This window comes from Leucopleurus acutus (assembly GCF_964270905.1).
Source record: "Leucopleurus acutus genome assembly, chromosome: 11".
In the NCBI taxonomy this organism is placed as follows: Eukaryota; Metazoa; Chordata; class Mammalia; order Artiodactyla; family Delphinidae; genus Leucopleurus; species Leucopleurus acutus.
In genome coordinates, this window is record NC_139152.1 from 40,964,239 (window position 1) to 40,980,013 (window position 15,775).

Sequence of the window (15,775 nt, forward strand, 5' to 3'; positions counted from 1 at the left end):
ACCTTAAGAGTCTGCCACGCATTTCTAACTATTTTTGGATGTTTCCAAATAAATAAATTTTGGGAAGCAAACAAACCATGTAGATTATTTTTTACTTTACATTCAGATGTTCGCCCCTGTTTAATAAACACAGCTGGAACATCTGCACTTGTCAGACAAGTACCTATTCTCCTTAATTTAAAGGCTCTTGCACACTTGAAAGTTTAGACATTCAGATTTGGGCATATTCTCTATGCTTCACAGACCTTTATCTTCACTGACAGGAGGTGAAAGAAGTATAGCTACCATTGCTCCATGCTTTCTGTCTTTGATGAGGCCCAACACACTTTAATTACCACACTTAGTGGTATTATTCACTTATTAAAAATTACACTGAAGTTCCAATGTTGGTTTTCCACCTTGTTGTATACCACTAATCATAAATTGTTCTTTACTTGAGTTATCTATGTTACAAAACAAGCTAGGCCTTTTAGGTCTCTGGTTGCTGCAAGCTGTTGGTAACAAACCAGTTTGGTGGCATGGTCTAACAGTGCAGATAGTGCTGATGAATGACTGGTAGATGGCATCTCAGAGAACCATGCCCTCACTGCTCACATCAGTACTTTGAATGGGATCCTCTGCTTCAATACTATGTGTTCCTTCATTCTGTGTTGGAGCATCTTCATTCCTCAGTTTGGCATTGTAGCCATTTGGCTACTGTGTTACATTGGTTGATGAACTGACCCCAGTTTAGAATTCCTGACATCAGGAGATGGTCAGGTTGGTAATTGACCTCTCAAAAGATTTTAATAATCTGACTATTCTCCAGGTTGGATTGACTCTGAGGGCATTCTCTTTTTTTTTTGGCCGCACCACGCAGCATGTGGGATCTTAGTTCCCCGACTAGGGAGTCTTAACCACTGAACCACCAGGGAAGTCCTCTGAGTGCATTCTTGATGTCTTTCCTGCTCACTAAGAGGAAGAAAGGAGCTGGGAAGAGGCTATTATTTGGTCCATTTGCTGAATAGGAATAGATCTTTGCTAGTGCTGCTTACTTCTACATAGGACAACATGTTCCTTGGGTTCTGACAGCATTGCCAGTATGTGCTTTGAAACCTCATACTTGGTACAGATATAATGGATCTGCTTAGGTCCTTGAACCCCTTTCTCCTCATTTTCATTATTCGAAAATTCTTATTGAGTCTTTACTGTATCCCAGGCACTGTGCATATAGTATTAGCTACCTAATAAAGAATTCATGTGGGGTATGATAAGCAATAAGATTGAAAAGATAAGTAGTGGGATGATCACACTTTATCCTAAAAGCAATGCAGAGCCTTTGAATGGTATTAAGCAAGGGGGTGTCATGATTAGAACTGCATTTTAAAAAGATCGCTGTGGTTGCAGTGTGGAAAACAGATAAGAGAGAGCAAGATTTGAGTCAGGGAGACCAGACAGAAAGTTTTTGTAGTAATTGGGAAAAATGAGAAACGATGTGCTCTGGACTAGGAAAATGATAGTGATGATGGAGAGGAGATGACTTCAAGAAATAAATAGTATTAAAGTCAGGAGGTCTTGGGATTGGAAGTAGAGAGAAGCAGAGAAGCCAAGACCTCTGGGCCAATCACTGAAATATCAAACACCTGAAGAAGAGGAGGTTTGGGAGATGATATGCTCTCTTCCAAACATGTTGACAATGAAATGCCTGGGAGACGTCCAAGTGGAAATGTCTATCCAAGAGGTCAGAGCTTCCCAACTGTTGTGCCTCAGGAAGAGGTTACAGATGTGCTGCATGTTGATCTTCTCAACCCTCAGAGCAGCACAAGCTCGCTCCAACAGACAGCAATCTCAGTAAGGTGGACTGCCACGAAAACACCATCATTTTCTATGCGTGCCATGATGTGGGAAATGTTGGGAAGTACTAATATATGATGATGTTGGATAAATAATTCTGAAGCTCAGAAGAGATATCTGGACTAAGACATTTGTGAGTCATCAGAACATCAGATCATAGGTGGTGACTAAAGCCAGGGACTTCCCTGTTGGCACAGTGGTTATGAATCCACCTGCCAATGCAGGGGACACGGGTTCGAGCCCTCGTCTGGGAAGATCCCACGTGCTGTGAAGCAACTAAGCCCGTGTGCCACAACTACTGAGCCTGAGCTCTGGAGCCCGCGAGCCAAAACTACTGAGCCCAAGAGCCACAATTACTGAAGCCTATGTGCCTAGAGTCCGTGCTCTGCAATAAGAGAAAGCCACCGCAATGAGAAGCCCGTGCACCGCAAGGAAGACCCAACGCAGCCAAAAAAAAAAAAAGAGAGAGATTAAACAAATTTTCAGGTGTTATCTGCCATTATCATTTTCTGTGAATGTCTTTTTTTTTTTTTTTTTTTTTTTGCGGTACGTGGGCCTCTCACTGCTGGGGCCCCTCCCGCTGCGGAGCACAGGCTCCAGACGCACAGGCTCCGCGGCATGTGGGATCTTCCCAGACCGGGGCACAAACCCGTGTCCCCTGCATGGGCAGGTGGACTCTCAATCACTGTGCCACCAGGGAAGCCCTGTGAATGTCTTTTTCTAATAGATATATAAGAGTTGGTGGTATTATAATGAAAATTGCCCTTTGTCACATGTATTGCCAATAGTGTTCCTAGTTGGGAGTTTGTCATGTGAGTTTATTGGAATTTTTTTTTCCTTTGCCTTAGATAGTCAAATTTATTGATCTTTTTTTTTATGGCTTTTGTTTTTTTGTGTGTTTAGGACATACTCCAATTTTTTAATTGGAGTTTCTTCTCTAGTATGCTTATGGTTTTCTTTTTACTTTAAATATTACATCCAGCAGAAACATGGATGGACCTAGGGACTGTCATACAGAGTGAAGTACGTCAGAAAGAGAAAAACAAATACCGTATAATATCACTTATATGTGGAATCTAGAAAAATGATACAGATGAACTTATTTGCAAAGCAGAAATCAAGACACAGATGTAGAGAATGGACATATGGCTTACTGGTAGGGGGAAGGGGGTGGGATGAATTGGGAAATTGGGATTGACATATATACACTACTATATATAAAATAGATAACTGGACTTCCCTGGTGGTCCAGTGGGTAAGACTCTGCGCTCCCAATGCAGGGGGCCTGGGGTTCAATCCCTGGTCGGGGAACTAGATCCTGCATGCCGCAACTAAGAGTTTGCATGCCACAACTAAGACCTGGCACAGCCTGAATAAATAAATATTAAAAAAAAAAAAAGCACAAATGCCTTAACGGGAAGGGTTTCTCTTTAAAAAATAAATTAAAAAGTAGATAATAAATGAGAACCTAACTGTATAGCACAGGGAACTCTACTCAATGCTCTGTGGTGACCTAAATGGGGAGGAAATCCAAAAAAGAGGGGATATATGTATAGTTGTATGGCAGAAACTAACACAACACTGTAAAGCAACTATACCCTAATAAAAATTAATTTTAAGATATTTTAAAATAATAAATATTCCATCCAGAATCTATTTAAATGGCAAAGACCACTGTTATTTTTCACTGCTGCTCAGAATGACATCTCCATTCTAGACCAGCCAGTCCTTTCTGTTTTCAATGTACAAAACACACATTCCTGTGTACCTTTGCAGAGGTTCCTCTCTACGTGGCTCATAGGGCATACTCCTGTCCCTCTTGTTATCATTGCAAAAGCTATACAGCTGTCCCTTGGAAGCCATAGGCAATTGGTTCCAAGACCCCAATTGATACCGAAATCCATGGATGCTCAAGTTCCTCATATAAAATGTACTATTTGCATATAACCTATGCACATCCTCCCTTATACTTTAAATCATCTCTAGATTACATATAATAACTAATATAATGTAAATGCTACATAAATAGTTGTAAGTACAATGTAAATGCTATGCTGGAGGTGCACAGCAAATTCAAGTTTTGCTTTTTGGAACTTTCTGGAATTTTTTTCCCCAAATAGTTTCGATCCATGGTTGGTTAAATCTGTGGATGCAGAACCTGCAGATATGACTTTCAGAGACAGCTCAAATCCCATACGCTCCAGAAATTCTTCCATGCCCACTGTAGTCCACAAAGATTTTTCCTTTTCTGAAGCTCACATGATCACATGCTACCATGTATGAGCCTCTCCTTTTCTCCTCAACTTTAACATAGTTGCTAAAAGAATCAAGTCTAACCTTTAGAAGTCCCGGTTTGTTTAACTGATTTTTCTTTACCCTCCACAGCAGCTAAAAGCATGCTGGGTATATGGAAGGAACTTGATAAATTACTTTTTGATTTGCCATAAATGTGTAGCATTAGCCACATGTGGCTAACAAGCATCTGAAATGTGGCCAGTCCAGAGTGAGATGAGCTATAAGTATAAAATACACACTAGTTTTTGAAGATGGTATTAAAAAAATAATATATCTCATTAATAATTTTTATATTGACTGCATGTTGAAATGCTAATTTTTTAATATACTGGATTACATATCTATATATTTAAAGTATATCCAGGACCATTCTTCATTCTTGTCCCTCAGTAAGTCTCTTGTCATGTTTGGTATTGGTTCCCAAATTAGGCTGTTTTGAGGATAGATAAAGATGATCTTTTCTTGAAGCCAAAGATATTCTTACCATCTCCAACGGCTCTCCTAGGCCATTACACAATCATTACCTTCTTGGTACCGAGACCTCATCGTTATAAGCACTATTTACACATCTTTTTTGAAACTAACAGCAACAGACTTCAAATACAACAGTTCCTCCCAACACGTCAGGTAACTGCTCAGCCAACAGAAATGTTGGAGGGAAGAGGTCAGGTTCAGATGCTGAAGGATCTCCCGAAGCTTTTACTGATCGAAGATTCCTCAGTTACCCATGTAGATGGAGCCCAGCCTATTCCTTTGGTCACTGTGGCTGTTTTCTGCCATCAGGAGTTATTTGGGACTGGTGCTGCTTGGCTTGTAGCCTAGTCTCATTGTAGTCAGAGTCCCTGTGTTAGTTTCCTGTTCCTGCTGTAACAAATCATCACAAACTTAGTGGTTTAAAACAACACAAATTTATTCTCTTACAGATCAGAAGTCTAAAATCAAGGTATTGGCAGGGCTGCATTCCTTCTGGAGGCTTCTGGAGAGAATCCATTTCCTTGCCTTTTCTAACTGCATTTCTTGGCTTGTAGCCCTTCCTTACATTACTCCAACCTCTTGCTTCTGTCATGACATCTACTGTGGTCAAATCTCCCTTTGCCCTCCTCTTATAAGGACACTTGTGATTACATTTAGGGCCAACCGTGATAATCCAGATTAATCTCTTGATCTCAAAATCTTTAATCCTTAATCAAGATCCTTAATCTACACAACTGTACACATCTACAAAGTCCGTTTTGCTATCTAAGGTAGCGTTCACAGGTTCCAGGGATTAGGATGTGGACACTTTGGAGGACCAGTATTCAGCCTGCCCCAGAACCATATATATTTCTTTCCACTGCCTTGGTGAAGGGAGAGAGCACCAGTAGGGTCACAAGGTTTCAAAGTGTTCTTAAATTAAGATCTACAGAGAAGTAGGTAAATTCACGTCTATAATCAGTTATCACTCTGCGACCATCATAAACCTCATTTCCATTAGCAATGATCACTCTCTCCCTCCCAGCACTGCTTCCTTTAAAATGCTCTGTAGGCTGAAGTTGAACTACTTATTAACTCCCTCATCTTAAAAAACAAATTATTTGAAATAGTAAGATGCATGTTTTCTACAGAGAAGAGATGTTTTTCTCATAAGTCTTTGATCTAACAGGCATGGTTGTGGTCTGTAGCATGCTTAGAATGTAACAGCACTTTAACAATCCATATTCTGCAAATTACCATCATATCCTTTAGCACATTTGGGCATAGGAAAAGGAAGGTCTTGTTATTTCAGTTGTACAGATGAGTAAACTGAGGCTCAGAAAGGTTAAATGAATTGAATAGGGTGGTCATACAATGAGTTACTGGCAGATCCTGGTTCCAAACCTGATGTTCTTTTCACTGCTCTGTTCCCAGGCCAAACTCAATCCCAGAAGGCTGAGGAGGACCTAACCGATCTTGGGATCTTAATACATCCTAGAGTTGGCCTTGAAATCCCTACCTCCTGAGGATGAAACCCACTTTTTTTTTTTTTTTTGCGGTACATGGGCCTCTCACTGCTGTGGCCTCTCCTGTCGCGGAGCACAGGCTCTGGACGCGCAGGCTCAGCGGCCATGGCTCACGGGCACAGCCGCTCCACGGCATGTGGGATCTTCCCTGACCGGGGCATGAATCCATGTCCCCTGCACCGGCAGGCGGACTCTCAACCACTGCGCCACCAGGGAAGCCCGAAACCCACTTTTTTGAGGTCCTACCCAGAAGTCAAAGCTAGGGGCAGATTGGGAATTCAGGGGAAGGTCAGGGTTGCTGGCAAGTCAAGGGTACAGTAAGAGGGTAGTTAGGACTTATGGAGATGTAAGAGTCTATGTTTGCTGTATGTGCCTATTTAACTGGTAGGCAGCAGCAGGGGTGCTACTGGGTACTCAACCTAGAATTAGGCCTGATTTCTGCGAGGGGAATTCTAAGAACATCAGGGATAGCTAAGAGTGGCCTGGCTGGGTCTCTTATTCCCAGGTCTGAACACATAATTTGAGGAAGCACAGTAACTCCAAAGCCCATGCTCTTTTACACTGGCTCTCTGGAGTCTCTTCTCAGTCTTGATTTCCATGACATTTCAAGGGATAGTAGCCAAGGCCCAGTCTCTGCAGCCACACTGCCTAGGTAAGCCCAGCTCTGCCACTTACAAGGTATGTGACCTTGGGAGAGTCACTTAAGCTGTGTGTGCTTCAGTTCCAACATCTGCAAAATGAGGATGATAATAGTATCTACCCCAATAGGGTTAAGAATTTTAAAAGTTATGTTGGGCCTTCCCTGGTGGGGGGCTGCATCGGGTCTTCGTTGTTGCACACGGGCTTTCTCTAGCTGTGGCGAGCGGGGGCTACTCTTTGTTGCGGTGCGCAGGCTTCTCAATGCAGTGGCTTCTCTTGTGGAGCATGGGCTCTAGGCACATGGGCTTCAGTAGTTGTGGCGCGGGGGCTCAGTAGTTGTGGCTCGAAGGCTCTAGAGCGCAGGCTCAGTAGTTGTGCCACTTAAGGGCTTAGTTGCTCCGCAGCATGTGGGATCTTCCTGGACCAGGGCTTGAACCCTTGTCCCCTGCATTGACAGGCAGATTCTTAACCACTGTGCCCAGTATCCTGGGCAGTCTTTTGCCCAATCATATATCTCCCTTTTCTTCTCAGTACTTGAATTCGGGTGCATTTCTTTTTTGTTCACTCATATACTCATTCAACAAGTAATTCTCAGCTGCCTGCCATGTGTCAGACATTGAGCTAGGCTTAGGTATACAAAACTAAGGTGGGCTTGAGGAGCTCAGTCTCCTGGTGGTGGGGAAGAGGCACAGAAACAATTATAATATGATGAGGTAAACACTGTGATAGAGGCCTCTACACAAAATCCTCACTAGAATATAGTAACAAATGCAAACTGCTATAGGAGTTGGGGAAGATTTTTGAGAAAATGTAATATCTGAGCCATTTTTAGGACAAACAGTTGAACCACATTGCAAAGTGGGAGAGGTGGGGGAGAGAGAAGGGAAGCCGGAGTTTGTGCTAAGAAGTTCAGTGTGGCTGATGTGTAGAGGAAAGGCATGAAGACTAGCACTGTACTATACAACTTTCTGCAACAATGGACATTTTCTATATCTGTGCTGTCCAATAAGGTAGTCACTAGTCACATGGGGCTACTGAACACCTGAAATGTGGCTAGTAGGACTGAGGAGCTGAATTTTAAATTTTATTTCATTTTCCTTAATTTAAATTTAAATAGCAAGTGGCTACCTTATTGAACAATATTGGGTTAGGCACTGGATAAAGGACAGGACTCTAGGCACTAGGAAACCACTGAAGGTTTTTAAGCATAATACTAGCATAGCTAAATATTTGAGAAAGGGAACACTAGCAGCAAGACAATGGATCGGAGGGTAGGGGACTTAACATAGAAACCTTTGGTAGGCATCAGCCACATGGATGAAATAAGTGGAACTTACATGTTATTGGTAGAATTCACTGGACTTTGTGACTATTTCAATGTGGGAAGTAAAAATGAGGAGAATTAACTGAAGTTTGTAGCTTGAGCAATGGGTGGATGCCAACAATTGAGATAGGATTAGGTTTGGAATGAGGGTAATGAGTTTGCTTTTGGGGTACATTGAATTTGAGGTGCCAAAGAACTATCTAGGGGAATATGACTACAAAACAGGAAAAATATTAATCTGGAATTGTGAAGGTGGGGCTTATAACTATTGGGGGTTATTAGCATATAGGTAGTTGTTAAAGGTATGGGAGTGGAAGAACTCACCCCAGGTGAAAAATGTAGAAGAGGACTGGATGGACCCTAAGGAACCCTAAGCATCAAAGTGTGGTCTGTTTCGACTTGCATCATAATCACATGGCATGCCTGTTAAAAAGATTCCTCATTGTGAATGTATTTAATGCCATAGAATATACATTTAAAAACAGTTAAGGGCTTCCCTGGGGGCGCAGTGGTTGAGAGGCCGCCTGCCGATGCAGGGGACACGGGTTCGTGCCCCGGTCTGGGAAGATCCCACGTGCCGCGGAGCGGCTGGGCCCGTGAGCCATGGCCCTGAGCCTGCGCGTCGGGAGCCTGTGCTCCGCAACGGGAGAGGACACAACAGTGAGAGGCCCGCGTACCACAAACAAACAAACAAACAAAAAACAGTTAAAATTGTACATTTTATGTTACATATATTTTTCCTCAATAAAAATTGCAAAAAACCCCAAATCAAACCAAACCAGAATCCTGAGCCCCATTTCTGACCTGAATCACAGTTTCTAGAGATGAATCCAGGACTCCCCAGGTAATGCTTATGCAAATTAAAATGTGAACCAATTGCTTAAGGTGTAGAGAGAAACTAAAAGATTGGAAGAGAATAATGGCAGAGAATGGCAGAGAATTAAAGGGAGCATGATTCAATAAGGAAGGAGTCAATAGTGTTGAATGGTTTCATGGCCCAGGAGGAAGACTGAAAAGAGGCCTCAAAATATGGCATTCAGGTGGCCACTGATGAATGGGAGATGAGGAAGCAGAGGTGGTGGCATGTATTCTTTCAAGGGCTTTGCTCATGTATGGTGGTGAAGAGATGGAGATTGCATAAGGCTGAGAGGGAGATAGGACACAGGAAAAGTTGGTGGTTTTGAAGGTGAGAGAGAACTGAGCATGTTGGTAGGTGGACAGGAACGTTCAATGAGGCCAAGGAGACACCAAGGGGATCCTTAATAAAATACAATTTGGGGGAGGTAGTAGAGGTTGGGATCTGGAACTTAGGCAGAGGTTATTTGGGTAAAAGCTCACTGGGTAAGTTTAGAAGTGAAAACAAGGGAAGATGAAGGGGTTCAAGACTGAGGGCAAGAAAAGACTTCCTGACACAGTAAACAAAAATGGCACTAGTTGGTGGTTAGGTCACCTGCTTAGATGAATGGAGAATGGAGCAGGAATAGAGTCAAGAGCCTGCCTGCAGAAGGGTAAAAGTCTGGAAGAGTCACTAGGATAAAAGTGATCAGGAGCAGCAATATAAAAAGACTGAGAAGTAGTATTAGAGCCTAATTGAGACTGGAAATGGCACCAACCATACAATTATCCTGCACAAAATAGAAAAACTGGTTTTCCTAAATGAAGGTTTTGGTTCCATCCTCCTATTATTTAGGAACTGCTCTGGCTTCTGCTCTCTCTGCATAAAGCTCAAATTCCTTAGTAGGAACTTTTACTAACTTCTTCAAAAAGTCCAACCTCTCATTGGTGGTTCAGACTCTCTTGTTCCCTGTTGCTCCTTCTATAACATCAACTCAGAAAATAATAGGATCTTAGAGATTGTGAAGCTCATCAATCCAATCCCCCTAGGTATGTTTTGTTTTCCATCTTCTCTCCACCAAATCTTCTCTTTCACTTTCCCTTGAAGTGGACTCATGGATGTTTTAAAAATCAACACCTGCCACACATCAGTGACAACTATCCCACAGCACTGACGCTGTAGCCAACCAATTGTAGGCTGCATTTTGTGTAGGCTTCTCTGCACGTATTCCCACCCCCATACTGGTGTATGCCCCCCACCTCCATACTGGTGTGCTTTGACAGAGGACACTGACAAAAAAAGTCCTGATTAACTTACTCGCTGGCATGTTTTCTGTTTTGAGCTTGGGTGAGGTTCCTTTTCTTGAGTTGAAACCTCCATGGGTAGAGTGGTTAAAGGCAGAAATTTCTGTCCTACTCCAGATTCACAGGGCATTCTCAACCATACTCAAGTCACTTTTATTATATATAAAATATAATTGTATATATTCTATACAATCCCACTTCATTCACTTCATTTGTACCGGTTGGATTTTGAGTTCATAATTTAATCTTTTAAACATCTTTTAAATGCTAGTCGATGCATCTTGGTTAGTACTGTATCTGTAACTGCTGTGCTCAGCCTGGGCATGTTGGAAACTTGACCTGCTCTGGAAAGATGTTCTTCCTACCAAAGCTTCTCCTTTAGCCAGGCCAATGACTTTTCATTCCAGATTGTATTATGAGGTTTTGTCTCATAGACAGGATGAGTAAGTCTAGAAGAAGCCTGAAGGCAGATCAGATTTAAGGAGCCCAGGGAAGGGACATTCTAAGGCTAACCTGGTCTAAGTCTTCCTAAATAACCACCAAAAGCAGCCCCTTGCATATCCCAGAACCAGGGTCACTTTCTCTAGGTCATTCCAGATAGGACAGATCATTGCCTCACAGGTATATTCTCCTCAGGGATCATCCTCCCAAATGAGGAAGATACTGATTCTTTTAATTGCATGTCCTGGACATTTGAAAAGCTTCTGCCAAGTTTTAAAGCTGCCTAACTATCAGGAGTTAAGGAGAATGAACTTAATTCTTTGTATAAACCCCTTTCAATATCTCTATCCTCCCTCCCATCTCATTGTCTCCAGAATCTTATTCTGTTCCTTTCTTTCCCTTCTTCTATCAGTGATTCAGGGATCGGATGAGTCTCTGTGGCTTGTTTTGCCCTGAAGAGCAGAAGGCTTCGGTCCCAACTGGTGTTGCCGAAGCAGCATACTAATTCCATGCCATGGTCCTGGGTCAAGATCTGCACAATCTGATTAGCCATATCACCTCGGATAGCTAGGGAGCGGAAGTGGTCAAAATCATGGAGGCCCAGCTTCCGGAGACGCCTTGCAGCTGCCCGATAACACTTCCAGGGCTGTGGTTCCACAAGGAGGTAGCAGCACAGGGAAGAAAGGTGGGCCAGGAACTCCCAAAGGCCTTGGTCCCCATGGTTCAGATGAATCCACATGGTTATTGACATGCAGAAGCCAATATCAAAAACTGAGCATCCAAACTGGCTTAAGAAAGAGCTCAAGAGAACTTTCCGGGTCCTGTGATTCATGAAGTCCAGGGTGATAAAGGTCAAGCCATCAGGAAAAGGGCATTCTTTTTCAGCTCGTTCCACCAGGACTGGATCTATGTCGCAGCAGAGGAGATGGAGCTCTCTTGAGGCATCTGAGCAGGTCTCCCCATCATGTAGGGAAAGGAAATGTTTGTATAGAGCCACACTCAGATCCTAGAGGAATCCAAAAGAGCTTTGTCATTGCAGCTCTCAACCAGGGAATGGAAGAGAAACCTATATCTCTTATCCTCCCATTGAGACTGCCACTTATTCCTGGCTTTATAGGATATAAGGTTGTTAAACTATAGCCTAAGCAGGTTGCCCCCCAAAAGTTTTCCACAAAGCAGGCTCTCAGTGCCCTCCAGGAGTCTCAGACTGTAATGCATTATCTCCATACTTTCCTGACACTGATGGGCTGTGTGGCTGAAAGTTACAGCCCAATGGATGCAGCAAAGGAGTCCAGAGCAGTATTTTCCAGCTTAAGTAATACGCTGGTAAGCTCACTATCTTTTTCTTTTTTTGAGTATCTCAGACGCCAGGGAGGAGGAAAAGATTTCAGGGGCATAACCAGTGCTCCTTGCCAGGAAGGTGAGGAACAGAGCAAGCACCACCTTATAAAACTCTACTTCTCAGACCTGTGGTTGGGAAAGTCTGCATTCCAAAGTCTTCATTCAGCCTTCACTCTACAGCTTCAATTTTGCTACATGTGTTATGTTTCACCACCCACTTCTGAGACTTATTCTGCTTTTGCATCCATTACCTGCTGACCTCCTTCTAGCCAAATCCAATGATTTGTGATTTTCACCATCTTAGCACCTTTTTGACTCTTAAACAGGTCACTATTTCCTTTCTCTAACTTTGACTTCTATAACCATTATAACTAACTCAAATTCATGTTCTGTTTTTTTAAGGCATTTTTCTATTCACTACCTCATTTGCTCTGCGCAACAATCCTGTGAGGAAAATATTTATGCCCTTTGCGCAGGTGAAGAAAGTGTGGCTGGAAACAATCCAGATGTCCAATAATAGTAGCATGGATTAAGACGGAATACCAGATAGCAATTAAAAAGGAAGAAATTCAGCTCACTGCAGCAACATGGATGACTCACACAAATACATAATGCCGAGTAAAACAGCAAGACACAAAAGAAAATACATGGCAAGCATCCATTTATATGAAGTTAGAAAATGGAAAAAATTAAACTACCCTGTTTACAGATACAAAAATAGCAAGCTATAAAGAAAAGAAAGAAACAATAATAGTAAAAGTTGGGCTCTCTGGGTGGAGAGGGGCGTTTATGAGCAGGGAAAGGCATATGGGAGACTTCTTGGGGTGCTGACAATGTTTTATTCTTGATATAGACAGTAGTCATAAAGATGTCTGCTTTATAATAATTCATAAAGTGTGAATTTATGTTTTGTGCACTTTTCTCTATGTGTGGCATAGTTCACAAAAAACCTGTATTTTAAAAATTATGGTTCAGAGGCTAGTGACTTGTCCAATGTCACATGGTTACTACATGGCAGGATTTAGGCAACATTAAGTTCTTTCCTCCATACCAGGCTTCTCATACTTCAATAGGCATACACATCACCTAGGGATCTTATTAAAATAAAGATGTTGATTTAGTAGATCTAGGTTGGGGGTGGAGATCTGTATTTCTAATAAACTTCCAAGTCATGCTGATGCTGTAGCTCAAGGACCACATTTTGAGTAGGAAGATTATGCTGCTTAAAAATTTCTCCCCATCTTTCTATTTATTTCTCTGCTGTCTTCCTCCTCCTATCTGATCTTGGGTGTGCCCCATGTTTGACCAGTCATTTCATCACATCAGTCCCTCCTCTACCACATCTCTTAATCCTCTCCATCCTCAATTCCCCAATCCTAGAGACCCCTGGAAGCTTAAAAAAGAAAACACAGACTCAAGGGCTCAATCCCCAAGATCCTGATTCAGTAGGTCTAGAGTACAGCCTAGGAGTTTCTAAAATCTAAAATTCTAAAAACAAAGCACCCCCCAAATTATCACACATCTATATTATGAAGCTGCTAAAAAAGACTGTAGTGACATGAGTGATCTCCAAATTATTAAATGAAAAGCAAGGTGCAAAAGAGTGTGCTATTATTTGTAAGGTGTATACTCAAGAAATTATAAACAGCAGTTCCCATTGTGTAGGAGAAGAGGATTTAGGGTCAGGAGTAGAGACTTGCTTTTTACTGTATGCCCCTTTGTATTTTGAATTTTTTTTTTTTTTTTTTGGTCTTATCAAGTGCAAGCATCTTTTCTTAAGTGCAAAATAAAAAACTCCCTAAAGGTACAGCCAGGTTTGGGAACCACTGCCCTAGTTAACTGCAACTATGTCCTGGCCCCTAAGGTACACATATTCTACTTTCAACTTTAAAATCTCCTGTAGTTTCCTAATGCCTTTCACGAAATCCCAAGTCTTAAACCAAGCCTCTTTACCCCTTTGATCTGCTATATCAACACAGTAGAGAAATGTTTGCAAGGGACAGCCAGACACCCACCCATCTGCTCATTCCAGCTTTTTAGCCTGTGTCCAAATGTCTCCCTCCCATTTACCAGCCCTGTGCCTACAGCCCTCAACCCTCTACCAAATTCTCTTCTGCCTAAGGCCAGAAACACGATAACATCTCCTCATCCCCTCCCACTCCTGGTCTGGAATGGAGTAAGGGTACTAACTTTTTGAAGCATTTGTAATCATGGGGTCAGAATGCCTGCTCCTCTAGGATATCCTAGTGGCTACAAATAGGTGTCAGAGAGACATTTCGCTATTTTGCTTGTGGTTTGACTATAATCATTCTTACGCCTAAAAATACTTCGTGGTAAGAAAATGTGGCAATGCCTTCCTCCCACAGAATACTTTATTTTTCTTTCTCGATCTTCTTCCCTGTACTCAGCCAACAGATTGCTTTTAAAATAAATATCCACTTGGCTCCAGGGTCCATTCTGCACCGTTTCACACTAATCTTAATTCCAGGCATGATTCTGTCACCCTTGGCTCCCAGTAAACCAATCCCAACCCCACGCTCCCAAACTTGGGTCTCGGGAAGTCCCCTCTCCCCCAGCCAGGTCGCCAGCCACGCTGGACAGGAGGCAAGCGCTGGAAGCCCAGGCACAGTGGCCCTTCCCACCCGGCGTTCTGCCAGGAGGCCGCAAGCGCGGAGGCGGGGACGCAGGAATTCGGAACGTAGTTGAAAACGATTCCTCCCCAAGATTCCTAAAAGAGATGGTGCTGGGACCCTAGAGGTGAGGTAGCAGCAGCACGGGGTCGAACACTACGCCTTTAAATTCATTTTGGGAAAGTTGTGAGGGGTCTGGTGCCACGCCCTGGCCGGAACCCCAGGGGATGTGGAGGCTGCCAACCTCTCGGCTCGACCGACGTCCGATCCCTCCCCCGTCACTCACCCCGGAGTTACACCCCACGTCGAGCCCCAGGATCGGCCTTGTCTCTGGACTCTGAGGGAAGAGCCGGCGAAGCAGCTCTGGAGGCAGGAGGCGGAGCCGTTGCTCTGGAGGGTAGAAGCGGGAATAATGAGGGAAATTTCCGAATGGGGCGGCCCCGGGTTCCAGAACTCGCGGTTCCTCTTCCGCCGCGGTCTCTTCAACGCCCCCGGTGGCTTGCTTCATGGACGCCGCCATTAGTCTCAGTCTGGCCTCGGGGTCGCCTCGGAACCGGAAGTCGGGAACCTGCAGGCTCGGCGAGCGCGCGGTCCGGGCTCCAGCGCGCCTGCGCTGCATGGCAAAGGCGAGTGACTATAAAGGCGGCCTCCCCGAGCCAGCGCAGAAGTTTGGGGTTTCCGTTGGCGTGAGGAACCCTCGCCATAACCTGGGAGGTGGTTAGTAATATTATCCCGTTTTTCTGGTGAAACAAGCTCAGAGAGGTTGAGTGACTTGCTCAAGCTGACATAGTTTCAACTTGGGCTACCCAGAACAAGGAGTTTGTTGGGATTTGGAAGTCACTTTTGGTCCACCGTCCTTCCTTTACAAATGCATGTGAGATCCAGAGAGTAGGAATTACTTGTCCAGGGTCACACGCGAATCTGTGACGCTGGAACTTCACCCGGTTCATCCTGTGATGCCAGGAACTATGGGTCACTCGAGGTGCCAGAAGACCCAGATGGCCCTGCCTGCCACATGGGTCAGGTGGACAGGGGCAACTGTAGAGTGTGAGCTCTTGAGAGGCAAGGACTATGCCTTAAGAGCCGGTGCTTAAGAGTGCTTACCAGGCGCTAGACACCTTGCTAAGACCTTTACATGTATTTATTTAATTCGC

General features: G+C 43.6%; 1 protein-coding gene across 1 annotated transcript; it reads right to left on the reverse strand.

Annotated features, from left to right (window-relative positions):
• Positions 1-10,132: 10,132 nt before the first annotated feature.
• BCDIN3D (BCDIN3 domain containing RNA methyltransferase) lies at positions 10,133-15,325 on the reverse strand (the record flags this gene model as incomplete). The annotated part of the gene is given in 4 exon segments (XM_082849752.1): positions 10,133-11,656; positions 14,908-15,207; positions 15,210-15,277; positions 15,280-15,325. Coding segments are annotated over 4 exon segments (1,059 nt in total). The 3' UTR covers positions 10,133-11,011.
• Positions 15,326-15,775: the final 450 nt, after the last annotated feature.